We start from the raw sequence: 20,104 nt of genomic DNA, 5'->3' as shown, positions 1-20,104 counted from the left end.
ACATGTTAACATGTTATTATACGATTCATGCTTAATCCATGTTATTCCCACAAAATGCTTGTGTACTATTTATATTGTAAGCGTTATTTCAGTAACACTTTGTGTCATTTGTTTCTTAACCAAGTTAACACTTAATCAGTGATATTCTAGTAAAATGTTTATGTTATTCTTGTAACCGTTTATGTTATTAACGTAGAATATGCATGTTATTTAGATTATAATACATATTAACATGTTATTTTATAATTTATGCTTAATCTGTGTTATTCTAGTAAAATATTTGTGTTAATTATGTTGCAATTATGTAGAAGTTTATGTCTTTTATATTATAATACATGTCAACATGTTATTTTACGATTCATTCTTAATTTGTGTTATTCTAGTAAATTGTTTGTATTATTTCTGTTATAGTGAATGTTATTTACGTTGAAATGTATGTTATCTACCAGCTTATGTTATTTCATGTTTTTTTTGTTACTGTAGATATATGACATGATATTTATATATTTGTAGATCACCTCGAAAGAAAATGGCAGTTGGAAGAGATCGAGTAGTTGTAAAACTTTCAAAAGCGGAGGCCGTAAGGAAAAGAAAGAGAAGGAAACTTGAAGGTCTTGGTCCTCTTCTTGAGGAACCAGAACCGATAGTTTCGGTTACCGGTGAAAAACATGGAAAAAGTGGTGTAATGACTAAACCAAAATCTGAATCAGAAGAGGCTACCAAGAAAATAAAACTAGGGGAAGAAATAATGCTCACAAGGTTTAGTATATGGCCGACATTGCACTTCAATAATGATGCTCAAGAGGAATGTATGGCACAACCAGATGAGGAGAATTTTTATATTGTATGTTAAACATATATAAAGTTACGATAAAAAAGAAAAATATTCTTGAACATATGTTTAACTCTACATATGCTTAAGGATTTAATTTATTGTTATATTTGGGATTTACAATATAAAGTGTTACTCCGTATGTACTTTTAGGTCCATAATGTAAAAATAATGATGTCATATTAATACATTGCTTCTCCAGTATCATTGTGTTATTTTTTTTTCAAAACATGTTATTAACTTTCATAAGCATGTTACTTATTATAGGAAGTAGTATATTTATTTTATCTTTAATTTTATTTCTAGCAAGTTAGTTATAAAGTAGTTAAAGTTTGTTAGAAGGTTGTTACAAGCTTTGTATATAAGCTACTATTGGGCTTGCTTCTCATTCAAGAAATTGAGTTAATAAACACAACTTTCTTCGATTCTCTCTCTCTCTAAATTCCTAATTCTCTCAAGGTTCTTCATGGTATCAGAGATGAAATCTCGTTTCTGAGATTTAGGTTTTCGATTTTTGATCTGAAATTTGTGCATCACAACAGTTTCATATCACTTGATTTGCTGCGAAGTTTCTTGCTGATTGCGAAACTTCTTGCTCGATTCTGTGACTTTGATTGAGTTTGTTTGAGTTGATTGATGCAATGGCGACTGATGGATCTGAAACTAATAATGATTCTCAACTGAACAATAGTGAAAACGGAGGTAATCTTGATCCTTATTTCATAGCAAATTCAGATAGTCCAACTGCTTCTCTGGTTTCTGTAGTTTTTAATGGCATGAATTTTATGCGATGGAAGAGAAATGTTATGAGAGCGTTAGTTGCTAAGAACAAAGAAGGATTTGTAAATGGTGGAATACTGAAACCTGCTGTGAATCACAAAGACTATCATAAGTGGAAACGTGCTGATTTTATGGTAGTAAGCTGGATTCTGAGTTCTATGAGCAATGAATTAGCTGATGATTTTGGTTATATTGATAATGCTGTGGAATTGTGGAAGGAATTGAATGAAAGATTTGGACAGTCTAATGGTCCTCTGATCTATCAGCTGAAAAAGGAAATTGATAGCTTAAATCAGGAGAACATGACAATTGTTACCTATTATGGTAAACTGAAGAAACTATGGGATGAGATGCAAAGTTTGAGAGCTTTTCCTACATGTGTGTGTGGAGCATTGAGTAGCTGTAGTTGTCAAATTTTGAAAAAGATGGCTGAATTTGAGGAAGAAGACAAGATGATGAAATTTTTGCTAGGATTAAATGGAGGATTTGAAGGCACTGTGACAAATGTGTTGGCTATGGATCCTCTGCCAAGCATAAATAGGGTGTTTGCCATTACTCAGCAGATTGAAAAGCAGAAAGAAGTCAACAATGGCAATGCTGAAATCAATGCTATGAATAGCAGTGCTATGGTTGCTCAATCATACAGAGGTGGACAATCACAGAAGTACAACAGTGGTAAGAAAGACTGGAAAGAAACCAAGAAAGAGAAGATGTTCAAGGTTTGTACTCATTGCAAAGGGAAAGGGCATACTGTTGATCAGTGTTTCAAGCTCATAGGATATCCTGATTGGTATAATACTATCAAGGCTTCTAAGGGGTCACAATATCAATCTGATGGAAGCAGAATGACAGCTAATGTGAACTCTGCTTCTGATGTTGGAGATAGTCCACTTGATGAGAACTTATCTGGTTCTGGAGCTATGAGAAGTGAATTTCTGAGTGCAATTTGCCAAGAAGTCATGAAAGCAATGAAAACCAAGCAATCACATGGTGAGGATGTGGCTGGAACATCCAGTTCCTTTGCAAATTATGCAGGTATCATCTCTCATTCTTTTAACTGTACTGTGAACAATGTGCTAAATGATTGCTTGTGGATTGTGGATTCTGGTGCTTGTGATCATATGACATATGATGAGAGTATTCTGATAAACAAGAGAACACTTCAGAAGGTGATTAAGGTTGGTTTGCCTGATGGTTCTCAAATGAATGTTGATACTATAGGTGATGTTATTTTAACTGATAAACTGATGCTGTGCAAAGTGTTATTGGTCAAAGGTTTCAAACACAATTTGTTGTCTGTTGGTAGATTGATTGAACAAACTGGTATTCAGGTTATATTTACTGGTGATGGGTATTGTTTCCAGGACCCTTCTAATTCAGTATTGCTTGGTGCTGGCACAAGGAAACAAGGTTTATACTATTTTACCAAAATCACAGATGTTAAAGGTGTAGAGGATGTTGCTTATGGTTGTAATGCAGCAGCTAATGTAGTAGAGGATGTTGTTACTGATATGCACACAAGTGTTTTGCCAAATAAAACTGCCACTAGTTTGTTTCAGTCTAAAGTTGATAACAGAAATAAACTAGATCTTTTGCATGCCAGATTAGGGCATCCTTCTTTGTCAAAAATGAAGTTTGTCAATGCTGCTTATTGTAAAGGTGTTACAGAATACAATTGTGCTGTTTGTTGTAGTTCTAAGCAGATTTCCTTTCAACATTAGTGACAGTAAAGCTTCTGCTTGTTTTGAATTGATTCATTTGGATCTATGGGGACCTTATAGAGTTAGAAATCTGGATGGTGCAACATATTTTCTGACTGTCTTAGATGATCATAGTAGAGTAACATGGACTTTTCTGCTCCATAACAAAATGCAAGTGGAAAAGGTAGTTGCAGAGTTTATATCTATGGTTGACACACAATTTGACAAGAAAATCAAAAGAATTAGATCTGATAATGGCACTGAAGTGGTGAAAGAATCATGCCAAGCTCTATTTGCAAGCAAAGGCATATTACATGAAAAGAGTGTTCCATATGTTCCTCAACAGAATGGTAGGGTTGAGAGAAAACACAGGAGTCTTCTTGAAATTGCCAGAGCTTTGAGGTTTCATGCTGGATTGCCAAAGAAGTTCTGGGGAGAGTGCATTCTTACTGCTACTCATCTGATAAACAAAATTCCAGCAAAGGTGTTAGGGTGGAAATCTCCATTTGAGGTTATGTTTCAGAGTGTTCCTGTTTATGATACCCTAAGGGTGTTTGGTTCTTTATGTTTTGCTCATAACACTCAGCTCAAGAGGGATAAATTTGATTCCAGAACTAGGAGATGTGTGTTTCTGGGTTATCCTGCTGGTTACAAGGCATACAAGCTGTATGATATGGACACTCACACTGTGTTTGTCTCCAGAGATGTGATATTTTTTGAAACTGTGTTTCCATACAAATCTTCTCAATCACCTAATTCCATAATCCCTGCTCCCATTCAGACAGTACAGTTTGGTACTGAACCTATTATTTCTCCTCCAAATGATTTCTTTGAATTTTCTTCTGAAACACAATCTTCATTTGAACCTAACTTGTCTCATTCTCCCATTCTATCTACAAATACTTCTCCACAAAATGCTTCTCACAATAGTTTACACAGTAATCACTCTCCTCATGATTCTACTCCCATTTTTAATCATGTCCCTAATTCTGCTAATCAGTCTCTTTCACCCATTATTGATACTCAATTACATATTCCTACCACTTCTGACAATCACCAAATTGTTCCTCACAATGTTGTTAGACAAAGTACCAGAATCATTAAACCATCTACTGTGCTTCAGGATTTTGTTGGAGGATATATCCCTCACAGACATGTATCTCCTTCTTCTACTGAATCTCTTTCATTCACTGTGAATGATTGTTCTGCTTATGTTGATGATGATGATAGTTGGATAACTGATATGGTTTTCAGTTGTTCTGACACCTTGGATTCCTTAGCTTTTTCTGTTTTTCAATCTCCCAATGATCCTAAACATTACAACCAAGCTAAACATGATACTAATTGGTTGCTTGCTATGGACAAAGAGATTCAAGCTTTGGAATGCAATGATACTTGGGAACTAACTCAGTTACCCAAAGATAAAAAGGCCATTGGATCCAAGTGGGTTTACAGGACAAAACTTAATCCTGATTACTCCATAGACAGACATAAAGCTAGGTTGGTTGCTATTGGTTATCAGCAAGTTGAAGGTAGGGATTTTACTCAAACTTTTTCTCCTGTAGCTAAGTTGGCTACTGTGAGAATTGTTATTGCTCTTGCTGCTGTCAGAGGATGGGAATTGTATCAACTGGATGTTAATAATGCTTTCTTGCATGGCTATATTGATGAGGAGGTTTACATGAAACCACCACCTGGCTATCTTAAGGCTAAACCTGGTGAAGTTTGCAAATTGAAAAGGTCACTATATGGCTTAAGGCAAGCTTCTAGACAATGGAACAAAGAATTGAACAAATTTCTTAAGTCTTTGAACTTCCTGCAGTCCAAACAGGATTATTCTTTGTTTACAAGAACTCATAATGGAGAGTTTCTTGTAATCTTAGTATATGTTGATGATATACTAATCACTGGCACTTCCAAAACCCAAATAGAAGAAGTGAAAGTTGCTTTGGATGTAGCCTTTACAATCAAAGATCTTGGTCACCTAGCTTACTTCCTTGGTATTGAAGTTCATAGAACTGATAAAGGTATCTTTCTCTCTCAGAGAAAATACATTCAGGATATATTGATTGATGCTGGTATGGAAAATTGTTCCACTGCACCTGCCCCTCTTTCTTGTGGATTAAAACTATCCATTGATGATGGTGATTTGCTTGATGAACCAGAAGTTTATAGAAGGCTTGTGGGTCGATTACTTTATCTGGGAATCACAAGGCCTGACTTGTCTTACAGTGTTCAGCATCTCAGTCAGTTTGTTCACTCTCCTAAAGTGCTTCATCTCAGAGCTGCTCTCCATGTTCTAAAGTACTTAAAAGGTACATTAGATAAGGGATTGTGGTATTCATCTGCTTCTGATACACAACTTTATGCATACAGTGATGCTGATTGGAGTTCTTGCCAATTTAGCAGCAGGTCTCTCAGCTCTTATGCTGTATTTCTTGGCAACAATTTAGTCTCATGGAAAACCAAAAAGCAACGCACTGTTAGTAAATCATCTGCTGAAGCAGAATACAGAAGCATGTCTGCCACTGCTAGTGAGCTTGTTTGGATTCAAGGATTACTTGAAGATCTTCAGGTTCACATTCCATTGCCTGTTAAATTATTTTGTGACAATACTTCTGCAGAACATCTTGCTCAAAATCCCATGTTCCATGAGAAGACCAAACATCTTAAAAGAGACATGCACTATGTTCGTGAGCAAGTGGAGGCTGGTTTCATTGAAACCTCTCATGTTCCTGGTTCCTTGCAGCTTGCAGATCTTCTTACTAAACCCTTAGCTTCTTCTAGACATCATCTATTGTCTGCCAAGCTTGGACTTGTATCTAAAGTCCAGCTTGAAGGGGGAGTATAGGAAGTAGTATATTTATTTTATCTTTAATTTTATTTCTAGCAAGTTAGTTATAAAGTAGTTAAAGTTTGTTAGAAGGTTGTTACAAGCTTTGTATATAAGCTACTATTGGGCTTGCTTCTCATTCAAGAAATTGAGTTAATAAACACAACTTTCTTCGATTCTCTCTCTCTCTAAATTCCTAATTCTCTCAAGGTTCTTCACTTATTGTCATTACTCATTATCATATTACTTTTAAAAATGTTATATATATTATGTTGTTTTATCCTATATTTAAGAAACACGTTAATAGATTTATGGTCATTAACATTTAATATGTTAAATCAATTAAAAAATATATTTTTATATACTGCTATTTTTTTAACAAGTTATGATTTCCCATCCAAATAATGTTAGTTTTTATTATATTCATTGTTTTTTATTAGTACACGTGTTATTTTTTATTATTTATGCGCAATGTTATTTGATTTAACTCCAAAGTTACTTTATAAAAAAAAAAACATATAACAAATAAAGAGTAGTACATAGCCACAATTTAAATTATTATTTTCAAAATCACATTTTATTCCATTAATTCAAATTTGATTTTATGAAATACGTTTATATAAATTTCTTAAAATTTAGAGATAAACATTTTTAACTTATGTTATTTACCTTGAAATTTATGTTATTCTTCCACGTTACTTTTTATAAGCTTATGTTATTTATCTTTTCTCCGAAAAGACCCTACTTTCTCCATTTCCTTTCTCTTCAACCTTTGACGTCTTTATCTTTTAAAATAACCACATACTCCTTATTCCAACAACATAAATTTACATAAATCATCCATACTATCAACTTTTAAATTATTTCGCGAGTATATATAGTAAAAAATGCATTAAGTGAAAAAACTCGTGGAATCGCATTCACTTACAAATATAACCCACCAAATAAAAAGATTTGATGTAAACTGAGAAAACGAAGAATTTGATGTAAACTTATGAATATGTTATTCTCAGAAATTGATCGATACAATGAACTTCATAATACGAAGTACTTCGTAACACATATTTTTACTTGACTACTTGTATAAAATTATTTGATTTTATTTATTTTCTAAAATTGTTTTTAATTTATTCGTTGCACAGGGACATAGCCCATATTTTTAACAAATAGTCAATGAATTTCTTAATATCTCTTGAACATATTTTTCAAACTCAATCATCCACTCACTACTCTCCCTCCACTCCCGCCACATCATCTCCCCTCTCTCCACGTCACCCTCAGTTTGAAAATTTGAATTTCAGTCCCTAGATAAAATAAAACAAATTAAAAGAACACACAAAAAAACAAAAAAAATAAAAAATAATATTTGACAATTGCACCGTCGTCCTCATTACCATACTACCTCTCGCACCAGTCACCAGTTATTGGTCATCTTCTCTCTCTTTCTCTCTCGTCTGCAACCATTTTTCCTTAACGCCGTCAACTACACCTTCAAACTTCAAACCTTCCATTAATTTAATTTCATTTTCCTTCAATTTTTCAAATAAAAAAACAAAACACAAAAATGCACTTCCTTCTTTTGTCATTGACACACACCAACATGTGAAGTTTCTGACAAATTCTTCTTCCCTCCCACTTTCTCTCTCCTCCATTTCCCCTTCCGTTTCAAGCTCACTTCCAAATTCTTCAACTTTTTCATTTTGGTAATCAGAGGCTAAAAACGGCGTCGTGAAGTAGATGTCGTCAAGGGCAAGGAGTAGTTCACCGTACAGCAACCACCGAAGAACTCCAAGTCCATTCTCATCATCTTCCTCTACGTCGTCGTTTATGAACACCAGTGGCCGGTTCATTCCCCGGTCTAACAGCACTTCTTCATCCTCATTTCCCGGTTCGACCGGCAATAATAATAGTACTTACGGTTCAAGATCCATGACTCCCAACCGGACCTATGGCGGTCATTCTCCAGTTGCCTTCTCACCGTCGGATGACTTGCTTTCTGAGCCGTCCGATCCTCCTAGATCCACCGGTGATAGCATTTCTGTCACCGTCCGATTTCGTCCCATGAGGTAATTTTATCATCTACTGGATTTTAATTTTTGAATTTGAAATAATTAAAAAATTGGATCTGAGTCCATTTCCGATTTTTTTTTGGGTTGAATTGTTGCAGTGATAGAGAATATCAGAGAGGAGATGAGGTATCATGGTATCCAGATGGCGATAAGACTGTTCGAAGCGAGTATAGTCCGGCAACTTGTGCTTATGCATTTGGTAATTATTCGTTTCTATTTTGAGGTTTTGATTGATATTAAATTGTTTATAATGGAGTTGATGAATTGTGAATTAAATGTTGCTAATTTTGATGTTAATTACTGTGATCGCCGCAATCGGTTGATGCTGTGATTGTATTGGTAATGGCAGACAAGGTGTTTGGGCCGAATGCGACAACGGAGGAGGTTTACGACATCGCTGCTCGTCCTGTTGTGAAATCTTCAATGGATGGTGTTAATGGTACGGATTGTACTATTTTTGATTAGAACGGTGTTTGTTGAATGAAATAGATTTACAGTTTTGATTTTAGGCTTAAGCTTCTAGAAACAGTTGCCAGTGGTGATCTCGTGGTTGATAGTTTGCTACTATGGATTTAGATTTTGAGCTGAAAAACTGCTGCAATGCTGATCTTTTAGCTACTTGAAGTTGAAAGGATGGAATTGTGTTTATCGAATGTTAGTGATATGTAAATGCTTGTGGATCATGCAGGTACAGTGTTTGCTTATGGTGTCACCAGTAGTGGAAAGACGCACACAATGCATGTAAGTACTTAAGTAGCTGCCTTTTGATATCCTACATTTGTGTTCGACTAGATATTTACCATTTCTGGTTCATGTTTTCATTGGTTGCCTTAGATTGTCTGTAATCCATAGGCCAAATTGAGATCGATGAATGAGTCTATCTGTGATAGATACCAGCGTCTCTGCATATGTTACTCATTAGGCAAGAAAGTCGGGGATAATTAGGCAAATGTGACTTGCATATCTAAAGATTAAACGACTTACATAAGAATTGGTTTATTTTCAGTTGCTATCTCCGATGTCAATATTGCGGCTTTGGTTTGAAAGAATGGGCTACGTCATTTGGTTTAGTTCGTTGACCGGAGTAGAATTCCATTGTCACAATTCCACCAATCTTGTTCTTCTGCCACCATTGAAATCTATATTCCCATTGATAGAATGAGTGGAGCTACGAGCCTATGATAGGATGTATACATTTCGTATGCTGGGTAGCTATCTTGGGTTTGGCGACTGTGGTCGCTTTTCTAAGCCTCTGTTTGAATATGTACGGAATAGATTCCTTTAATTGAATAGCTTGGGAAGTTGAATCCATTCAAACTTGCTCTTTTACCACCATTTTAATAGACAACATGAGATGATGTGAAAGTTACTTAGAGAGACACTTTTTATGAATGTGCTCCTTTTCTGATTGTTGTTTTGGCTACAAGGGCTCATCTACTACAGTACTACTCCTTGTTTGAGTTAATTGTTTTTGACCCTCTAATCATGAGACTGTTGAAAGCTCCATCATGTATGTGGGAAATTTGTCATCGACTAGTGTCTCATTTCGCTTGTTAATAACCTGGAAAGTAATGGAACAGTGTCATTGACTGATTTCTCTTGTTATTATTTACAGGGTGATCAAAGTTGTCCTGGTATCATACCATTGGCGATCAAAGATGTTTTCAGCATTATACAGGAAGTAAGCACACTTGCTATAGCCGTTGAGTTGTCAAGCATATCATTTGAAGTCATTGTTTGTTGAAATGTTTTTGAAAATGTCTCTTTCATTTGCTTTAAAGCCTGTTTGATATATGAGGAAATTCAGCTAGGCTGCATATAGTGTACACAATTCATCACCCTTTATGTCTGCGTGTTAATGAATTTTGGCTGATTAACTTTGCACTTGCTTCAGACTCCTGGGCGAGAGTTCCTACTTCGCGTTTCCTATCTTGAGATCTATAATGAGGTAAACGTTACTCAGACATGCTTTCTCATACATTGATATAGATCTGGACCATCTGGTCATTGATGTTTGTTTGTTTTATTTACAATGTTGTCATATTGGCATATAGTAAACATGAAGGCTTTTCATTGCTCATGCCTATCTCTGTGTTGTTTTCTTTTAATTTTTTTTAGTTTTCTCTTTTGAGAATTTATGTTGGGGCTTTCTTAAGAGTAAAAATATTTGATTCCTTTGATTTCAGGTTATAAATGATTTGCTTGATCCAACTGGTCAAAATCTGCGCGTTAGAGAAGATGCCCAGGTTTGTGTCTGTTGTCAGTTATTGATTGGTACATAATCTTTCCATATTCATTTGTGCATTATGATATATGGTATTGACCATGCAAAAGATGTTCAGGGAACTTATGTTGAGGGCATAAAGGAAGAGGTTGTTTTGTCTCCTGGGCATGCACTATCATTTATTGCTGCTGGAGAAGGTACATCTTAGAGTTTGACTTCTTGTGGTTACAAATCTTACTATGTTCTTCAAGTTTCATGATATTGAATCAGTTTTATGCTTGCAGAGCATCGCCATGTTGGTTCTAACAACTTTAACCTATTCAGTAGTAGAAGCCACACCATATTCTCACTGGTAAAGTTGACATTTATGCTTCGCTAACTTTGTGTTATCCTTCTTTTCTAACAATGTCTTGTTTTCAGTCCTCTTTGGCTCTTAGTGTTATGTCTTTGCTGCTGCTTCATTATTTTACTATCATTAGCCTGGTTCACTGCCATTTGAGACAATTCTCGAGATTTTTAAGTGGCTCATAAAATTTTCTAAGAAGTAAGAACAAGATTCTATGTAGCTTAATTCCCTTCTTTTTTCAGTATTCATAAATTGTGAATTTGTGAGGAATCCTTTCTTATGCAGTCATCCATTTATCTTCATGCCTTCCATGTATAAGGAGTGATATAGAAGTCTTGGAAGGATTTCCATGTTAGAAGCTGGATGATTGTCAGTTGCAGTTTTGGAGATAAACTAGTATCAGGATGTTAGCTCTGCACTTGTACAAATTAGTTTGATTCTCTGTGTGGCTTTATACAGTCTTTTTTTGATTCTTACAATTAATCGTGCATTTTGTATTCTGAAATTCTGTAGTTGTACATACATATTGACCAATAATTTCACTTTCTAGATGATAGAGAGCGGTTCCCATGGTGATGAATATGATGGGGTGATATTCTCTCAGCTGGTACAAGCCTGATGACTCTGATCTAAAATTTAGTGTATTGTGCAATTTTGGAGATTTTATATTATTGTTTATTTTCTAATGTAGAACTTGATCGACTTGGCTGGATCTGAGAGCTCCAAAACTGAAACAACAGGATTAAGAAGAAAGGAAGGATCATATATCAATAAAAGTCTTTTGACTCTTGGAACTGTGAGTGCTCCGAATATATCTGTTTTCTCCCAAATAAATATATTCTGTAGCAAGTTTATGACGTAAGCATTGTGCAAGTTGCTGACTTGTTTCAACAGCATATTCTGGTTGGAACTCTTCTTCGTAGATGCACTACTCTATTTCATGACATTTAATCTGCTTTTTTGTTATGAAGGTCATCGGGAAACTCAGCGAGGGGAAAGCATCTCACATTCCATACAGAGATTCAAAGCTTACTCGCCTTTTACAGTCCTCTCTTAGTGGTCGTGGACATGTTTCAGTAAGTTCTAGAGATGAACTTATTTTAACTTAAGGGTTGTGGTGGGGGAAATAAAGGTTTTGAAGCAAACGCTTCAGAGCACTTCCTTATTGTAAGGTCTTTATCTTGTAATGCAAAAATTTCTTGACACCTTTGAATTGTATTCTTGATTTTAAAGAAAAAGCTGGTACTTTGTAATCGAATATATTTTTGATGGCGCAATTCTCTATTTTTCTTATTTTGATTTTTGGTAATTTGCAGCTAATATGCACGGTTACCCCTGCGTCAAGTAGTATGGAGGAGACTCATAATACTCTGAAATTTGCTAGCAGGGCCAAGCGTGTGGAGATATTTGCTTCTCGTAATAAGGTATGCCTTCCGTATATATACAGTTAACTGTTGGAATCGCATATGCACAACTTTATTCATGATGTTATAAATCTTGACTTTTTCCAGATCATTGATGAGAAGTCCTTAATTAAAAAGTATCAGCGAGAAATTACAACTCTTAAGGAAGAACTTGATCAGCTCCGGAGAGGAATGCTTGTTGGAGTTAGTCATGAGGAGATTTTGACCTTAAAACAAAAGGTTCATTTCTTTAGTGCATTAGTTCATAGCTAGATACGCTATTTATTTTTTTGTTACTTTTAAGATGGCATTTTTTAAATTATAGCATTTAATGTTATGACATATATAATATTATCCAATTTCATTTATATTTATTGTTATGTATTGGTATGCTTATTTCTAGTATTGGTTGTAGTTGGAAGAAGGTCAATATAAAATGCAATCAAGATTAGAGGAGGAAGAAGAAGCGAAGGCTGCGCTCATGAGTAGAATACAGAGGCTGACTAAATTGATACTTGTTTCCTCAAAAAACAATATTCCTTCTTATCTCGGTGATGTTGCTGCTTACCAGAGAAGTCATTCTGATGATGTAAGTTTTGCATAACCTCCGTGTTTCATTTGACAAGCTTGCCTCCAATTTTAAGGGTTGCTTTACTACATTGTTTTTACATTGATTTTATCTCCAATTTTAAGTTTTTATCTTGGTCACATATCGCCTTTTTGTTTTCTCTTCCTGGCCATGTCTATTTTCTTGATACCTGACCACTCATTATGCCTTCCCTACCTATCATTATTTATTCTAGCAACGGAAAGAAAGGAAAAACGGAAAGACATGTATACTGTCAACATAAATTACGGAGGCCTAGAGTGTAGAGGTCCACCAACCAATAAAGAAGATACTTAGGGAGAGCCAACAAGATTGTTTTCTATGCTCATATACATCTTTCATTTTTTTTCCTTTTCTTGTGGTTTCAGAAATTAGAGCTTGGGGACAGTGAGAATAATAAGGATTCCTCGTCTGCACTGTCAGATCCTTCTGTTGATTTCAAACACAAAAGATCATCTAGCAAATGGAATGATGAACTTTCTGCAGCTGGCAGCATACTCATGGAATCTAACCAAGATGGCGAATTCATCAGTGGTTCAAACCTTACAACTGTAAGAATCTTTGGTTTATTTGTGTATCTTGGGTTATACAGATGGCATCTCTGGATCAATGAATGATTTGTGTTTTCTGTGTTTAAAAGATAAAATGACCATGATTGTTTTAACGAACATGGAAATACCATCAACCTTATTTAAACGGATGTTTCATGAAGTACCCCCGAGTTTTAACATAATTCACCAAACGCCCATCAAGTTTCAGAAATACATAAAATGCCCCTCACAAATGACTTAATACCCAAGAAACCCTTACTAATGACGCGCCGTTAGTCCTTCGTTAGCCAAGTTCTAAACACCAAATACCCCTATTTTAAAACTTATTTCACCAAATATCCATATTCTGAAACTTAATTCACCAAATGTTCATATTTTTAAAGAACAATTTTGATGCTCAACGGATAGAAGTTTTGCAGACTTCATGCCTTAGTTCCGGTCTTTCTGGAGCAAAATCCGTAAAGCCAAAGAATCTCCCGCCACAAAATTTACCCACTCCTTAAATTTCGTAGCTTCTCTCATCATTCCTTCTTTACAAAAAGAATCAATTAATGTGCTATATGTTACAACATTAGGCTTCAAACGAGCACTTCTCATCTGACGAAGAAATTCAAAAGCTTGAGCCAACTTTTCATATTTACAGAAACAATTAATCAGAGTATTATATGTTATTATATCAGGACTACATCCTACTTTCCTCATCTCCGCATAAATATTTATCGATTCATTTAAAAGGCCAAGCTTTACATGCCCATCAACCAGTGTATTATATGTAACAATATCTGGTATTAGGCCACTATCCTTAATCTGGTTAAACAATGCTATAGCTCCAACCATATCTTTTCCCTTGCATTTATCACATATCATTATGTTATAGGTAAACACTGAGGGGACATTCCAACCCCAAGCATATCGCTGAAAACCTTTCTTGACATGTCACCTCTACCCGAGTCACAAAGCCTTCTTAGAAGGCTATTACACAAACGCACCTTTGGAAGGACCCTATATTTCTTCATCCTCTCAAAACACTGGCTTGCCTCAACAAGCATTCCCAATTCAATGGTTTTGGTAGGGGTATTGACAGACAAAAACAATGTCAGGAACCATATGTTGGTTGTAGCATTCCCTACACATCGCCATGGGATTGGTTTGCCGTGAATGGAAGTTCTTCGGCCCAATTCGCTCACGAATTGGTGCTGCTGTACCACCAACACCGCCCAAATTGGTTCTGCAATAATCTCACTCCTCCATTCTTGTAACTCATCCTCCTTCTATATTCGTCATCAACATTTCCAAACCACCATTAATTTATCCAATTTTTGAAATCAAATTAAAAGAGGAGATAAAAAAGGGCCGATTTATCAAATAATGTCTTTTTGGGCGAAAATCCCTAGCCCTAATTTATTTCTCAATTTAAATTTGAAATTGGAAATTGGAATTGTGGAGAGATGAAGGGGGAAGTTCTCAAATAAATTCATGATAAATCAAAACGAAAATCATGAATTCCTAAAATCATGAACTCAATTTGATGGAGGAGAGAGAAAATGGAGGTTGGGAAGAAGAAATATCACAGAGGAAGAGATAAGAACGAGCAGATAGAAGGGAAGATTTTGGTAGGGATGCCTACGGAAGAAGAAAAGAGCACAAAGCAGAGAGGGAAAGCTATGGAGGAAGGAAGGGGGGAGAGAGAAAGATATGGGTAGGGATGGACTCAATTTGATGGAGGAGAGAGAAAATGGAGGTTGGGAAGAAGAAAGAGCACAGAGGAAGAGATAAGAACGAGCAGATAGAAGGGAAGATTTTGGTAGGGATGGCTACGGAAGAAGAAAAAAGCACAAAGCAGAGAGGAAAAGCTATGGAGGAAGGAAGGGGGGAGAGAGAAAGATAGGGCATAATGGTAATTACTTTAACGAAGTTAACGTCTGTTAACTATGAGGGCATTTAATGGTATTGTAGGCTTGTGAGGGGAATTTTATGTATTTCTGAACTTGATGGGCGTTCGGTGAATTATGCTAAAATTCGGGGGTATTTCATGAAAAATCCGTTATTTAAGTTCTTCTGCAAGTATATTAGTGATAGTGCTTTATGTCTGATATTCATCAGCCAAAAGAATTGACCGTACTCCTAAAAAAAACAAAAAAACAAAACGAATTTGCCATACTTCTTTGGTCTGAACATTGGTTCATTTTCTGCCTGTTTTGGATTTTACTCTTTAAACCTTAATCATCCCTTTTACCTGATCATGTTATTTGATGTAATTTCTTGCAAAGATCTTGCAAATATATGTGAGACCCTCTGTTCATTTCCACTACTGGTGTTTGCTAGTAAATTCATAAACATGTGTTGGATGGCAGGATGATATAACTGCATCTGATGAGATGGACCTTCTTGTGGAACAAGTAAAGATGCTAGCTGGTGAAATTGCTTTCAGTACAAGCACACTCAAGCGCTTGGTTGAACAATCTGCAAATGATCCAGATGCAGCTCAAAGTCAAGTATGTTTTTCCTGTTCTCCTTGCTATTCTTTGAATCAAGTTTTACCTTTTTAGGAGATTGGTCTTTTAATATATGCGCTTGTGCTTTCTTACTGGACGGGAAGTTTTGGTGTTATGCTCCTAATAATGCCACTGTTTAGTAAACTCTGTATGAATGGTATAATTGTTACTTATCGGTGTTCATTTAGAGTACTAATACCCATTACCCACAACATCTACATTTTTGCTCTCATACGAAGTCATGGCTTCTGGTCGCCAAGTGTAAGTTTCTTGTAGATTTCATGATTAGCTGATCATTTAAGTACCAATATTCTGTAATGCATGTTTGATTTCTGTTGTTCTGCTTCTTAATTAATTCTGAAATGCAGATCCATAATTTGGAATGTGAAATCCAAGATAAGAGGAAACAGATGAGGCTTCTTGAACAGCGCATTATCCAGAGCGGTGAGGCATCAGTAGCAAGTGCATCATTGCTTGATATGCAGCAGGTTGTGATCTAGAACAACATGTGTCCTTATTCTTTCAAGCTTTCATCTCTCTCTCTCTCTCTCTCTCTCTCTCTCTCTCTCTCTCTCTCTCTCTCTCTCTCCCTCTCTCTCCCTCTCTCTTTAAATGGCATGTGTTTTAATGTTGTCCTTAACATCTCTCTCTCTCTCCTGTTTGGCAGACTGTTACAAGATTGAAGACCGAGTGTAGCCAAAAGGAATTTGAGTTGGAGGTATTTTTCACTTTCTTTTGCATATAAATGACAGTGGTAATCCTACTTTTAATTGCAATATTATGTACTCTTGAAGTATGTTATGATACCGATATACCTTTTCTTTGTGCTGCTATATGTAGGAGACAGTCCTTACATCTGTTTACTATTTGTCCCTCTGCTACATGTCAGTTGCTTGTTAATGTAAATCATTCCCTTTTATTCATATGTTACCGTACCGTTTCTAGGATCTTACCACTTAAGCCATTCTGCCATGATAAGGTCTCTAGTTGCTTTTGGCTAGTCTCCTCTCCATTGAAGAAATTGGTTGACACTTGTTCAATGGTTTTCTAGTGGTGTAACATTAATTTGTGGTTTGCGAAATATCTGTTGGAGAGCTCAGCTGATTGTGACAAGATGGACCTGTGAAATTGACTAGTCAAAAGCCTCCATGTGAGCTATTTGAACTAGAATTATCTGTTGCAAGTTGCAGCTACAGGAGCGATTTCACAATTGATTTTGTTGAACTAATGACTGATGAAACCATGTTTGATTGGTATAATAGTGATATGGTGAAATGACTAAATCTATCAAAAATATTTCTACAAAATGGATTCATCATTCTTCTTCTCTTGCAGCTAAAAACAGCAGACAACCGGATTCTTCAGGAACAACTTCAAAATAAGGTATCTTTGTTTTTGTCTATTTTCTCTGTGTGCTGCAACTTGGAGGCCTTCTTGAAGTATATGCTTAGATTGTCTTACCTTTGGGGATTCTCTGTATCTGGCAGTGTGCAGAAAATATAGAACTACTGGAGCGATTAAATGCCCTGGAGAAGCATGTAACTTCAGTGAATGGCGATTCGTCCTTGCCCTCTGTACTGGACACGACTGATGAATATACTGAGGAATTGAAAAAGAAAGTTCAATCACAGGTGAATAATTTTTCTAAATAGAGTCACTGTAAATAAGGTTGTCATTACGCATTAATGTCATTTTCACAGACTCAAATTTTCTTGCATAAATAAGCGTCATGTTTTTTGAGGATTACTAGGTGTGCTCAAACACTCATGGAATGTTTGCTCTTTGTTTGGTTAAGCTCTCCTGGTGCTATATTTTTCCTGATGCACATTCTTTCTAGTGATTTATGCGCATAGCTCATTTATCCAAAATTTTGTAGCATTGATGAAACTACACTATCTCGATTCTTCTTGTGTTTAAGATTGCGTGGTACTGTTTCTGTGATCTTTGTTCTAATGATATTTTTCATTGTTGCAAAGCCTGTAAGTCAATTGCTCTAATTCCTCGGTTTAGATTAAACTTAAATTAATTTTCATCGTCATGTTGTGAGTATAATTTGAAATATTCAGCCTTGTAGCTGAAGCTGCTGAACCATCAAATTGTGTTTGCTTAGTGATTTCTCCATCTTTCTTACAACTCTTCAATTTTGCTGAAAGTATTTCTTTTATTATTTAATTCTTTTTTTCATATGTTTTCCCTCCGTTTATTCGTTGAAGGGTTTTTCCTTTCTGGATATCAAGGCACTTCATGTTGTAGTTGCAACCTCTAGTTAGTTGAAAAAACTTGTGAAACTGACAGAATGGCAGTTTCAGTCGTTGACAAACTTTGGTGTTTAGTAATTTTTCTGTTTTATTGTGCAGGAAATGGAAAATGAAAAATTGAAGCTGGAACATGTTCAGTTACTAGAGGAAAATAGTGGATTGTGTGTTCAAAATCAAAAACTGTCTGAAGAAGCTTCTTATGCGAAGGAACTAGCTTCTGCAGCTGCTGTTGAACTGAAAAATTTGGCTGCCGAGGTGACGAAAATTTCAGTGCAGAATGCAAAACTAGAAAAGGAATTGCTGGCTTCTCGTGAATACAGTCACACCAGAGGCTCTCAAATTTCCAATGGTGGTAACAGGAAACACGGGGACGGCATGAAAGGCGGAAGAAAAGGTCGATACTCTAGTCGTGGCAATGATGTTTCTGGAGGTTTCTATGATGACTCGTATAGTTTGGATCTAGAAGACCTCAAGATGGAACTGCTAGCACGGAAGCAGAGGGAGGCAGCTCTTGAAGCTGCTTTGGCTGACAAAGAATTTGTAGAAGAGGAATGCCGGACAAAGGTTGAAGAGGCAAAGAGACGGGAGGTAGCTCTTGAAAATGATTTAGCAAATATGTGGGTGCTTGTTGCAAAGTTGAAGAAAGAAGTAGGAGCTGTTTCCGAGTCTAGGTCTGAAGAGAGGCTTGATAATGGAGATATTTTGAAGGAACAGAAAGCCACTGATGTCGATAACAATGGCTTCTCTAAGGAAACTCAACCATTAGAGGTTAACAAAGCAGCTCAAGATGCTCCGAGCGGAGAGCCATTAGTTGCTCGGTTAAAGGTAACTTTTTTAATCCTAAGTTTTTTATGTAACTTTGTAGCATGAGTCGGACTTTGTCCATTAGTAACTGATGTATTTGGTATTTTTAACAGGCAAGGATGCAAGAGATGAAGGATAAAGAGAAGTCTACGAGCAATGGAGAGACAAATTCCCATCTTTGCAAAGTTTGTTACGAGTCACCTACTGCTGCAATTCTTCTTCCTTGCCGACATTTTTGTTGTGAGTTACCTATACCCTATTTACTTTTCCGTTGCTCAACATTTCATGCAACTTTCTTTAAAATTAGCGACCCTTGGTCTCTTTGCAGTATGTAAACCTTGTTCACTGGCTTGTTCAGAGTGTCCAATATGCCGCACAAATATTGCAGATAGAATTTTCGCATTCACTTCATGACAACGTGTCTTACACCCATGAATATGAAGGTAGTAAATATTAAGTGATATGTTGTATTTTTGTAAGAGAATCTGCTCTTTTGCTAAGTTCATTTTTCTTTAACAACAGTTTTTTTGTTTTTCTGCAGGGGGTATTTAAATTTTTTTTCCCCATATTTGCTGATTTTCTCAGAGCCATGGCTGGTGCAAATTCTTTCATTAGTTGTCCTGTATGTATTTCCCCCAGGTATATTAATTATCTGTTTTTGGTCCCTCGGTTTTTCCCTTTTTCCCAGAATGGGTTGTAAAATAAGAACACAAAACAGAAAGGTGAAGAATTTAGGGTGGGGGTGGGGGAGAAGAGAGAGGAAACCAAGATGAAAAGGTTCCAGATTGCTGCAAGCTTGGCTGTTGTGAAGTTTGCAGCAAGTATTGTGATGTATACCCTGTTTATTGTTATTGTATAGAAGAAACAGCGTAAGCTTCGAAAGGAAATATGATATCTCTATAGTAACATTGTCTCTATAGCATCAAGAACTTGTTCGAATTTCATCTAGTGTCTAATCTCTAAATTTTGCCAGTTTATCATCTAGTCCCTAAAAATATACCCATGTTTTGAATGTCAAAGTTGACTGTTGAATATAAACTGAAGAAAGTTATGCTTCAAGCTTACTTCAAATTTGCTTGGTCCGTGTCGTGAAACCAATATTATAGATTACAGGTTACAGTCATGTGTCTCTCGTGTTGTTTACTCCAACAAGTTAGAAAGACAGTTGATCATTTTGAACAAGTTGCTTTCATCTAAATCTT

General features: G+C 36.0%; 2 protein-coding genes across 5 annotated transcripts; both read left to right on the top strand.

Annotated features, from left to right (window-relative positions):
* Positions 1 to 2,508: 2,508 nt before the first annotated feature.
* Positions 2,509 to 3,333, top strand: LOC130471991 (uncharacterized). Its single transcript, XM_056842383.1, has 2 exons — positions 2,509 to 2,647; positions 2,977 to 3,333. Exons 1-2 carry the CDS (start codon positions 2,600 to 2,602, stop codon positions 3,331 to 3,333), a joined length of 405 nt encoding a protein of 134 aa, XP_056698361.1. The 5' UTR covers positions 2,509 to 2,599.
* Positions 3,334 to 7,535: 4,202 nt separating this feature from the next.
* On the top strand, positions 7,536 to 19,808 carry LOC110789565 (kinesin-like protein KIN-7D, mitochondrial). 4 transcript variants are annotated; one of them, XR_008919273.1, is made up of 25 exons: positions 7,536 to 8,211; positions 8,313 to 8,413; positions 8,564 to 8,653; positions 8,903 to 8,955; positions 9,830 to 9,895; positions 10,109 to 10,162; positions 10,401 to 10,460; positions 10,557 to 10,635; positions 10,723 to 10,790; positions 11,335 to 11,391; positions 11,476 to 11,580; positions 11,756 to 11,860; positions 12,101 to 12,208; positions 12,296 to 12,427; positions 12,603 to 12,776; positions 13,163 to 13,345; positions 15,700 to 15,840; positions 16,209 to 16,328; positions 16,508 to 16,558; positions 17,176 to 17,223; positions 17,328 to 17,471; positions 18,198 to 18,923; positions 19,016 to 19,142; positions 19,261 to 19,345; positions 19,444 to 19,808. XR_008919273.1 is itself a non-coding variant. In XM_056827185.1 (25 exons), the coding sequence occupies exons 1-24, from the start codon at positions 7,883 to 7,885 to the stop codon at positions 19,314 to 19,316; spliced, it is 3,207 nt and encodes a 1,068-aa protein (XP_056683163.1). In that variant the 5' UTR covers positions 7,537 to 7,882; the 3' UTR covers positions 19,317 to 19,345; positions 19,425 to 19,808. The 4 variants fall into 4 exon arrangements, 2 of the variants coding, with proteins under 2 accessions (XP_056683163.1, XP_021849955.1); XR_008919274.1 differs by having other exon boundaries at positions 19,425 to 19,808; XM_056827185.1 differs by having other exon boundaries at positions 7,537 to 8,211; positions 19,231 to 19,345; positions 19,425 to 19,808.
* Positions 19,809 to 20,104: the final 296 nt, after the last annotated feature.

The sequence above is a fragment of the Spinacia oleracea genome, chromosome 4 (genome assembly GCF_020520425.1).
Source record: "Spinacia oleracea cultivar Varoflay chromosome 4, BTI_SOV_V1, whole genome shotgun sequence".
In the NCBI taxonomy this organism is placed as follows: domain Eukaryota; kingdom Viridiplantae; phylum Streptophyta; class Magnoliopsida; order Caryophyllales; family Amaranthaceae; genus Spinacia; species Spinacia oleracea.
The sequence above is the reverse complement of the archived record's forward strand: the minus strand, read 5'-3'. Positions and strand labels throughout refer to the sequence as shown.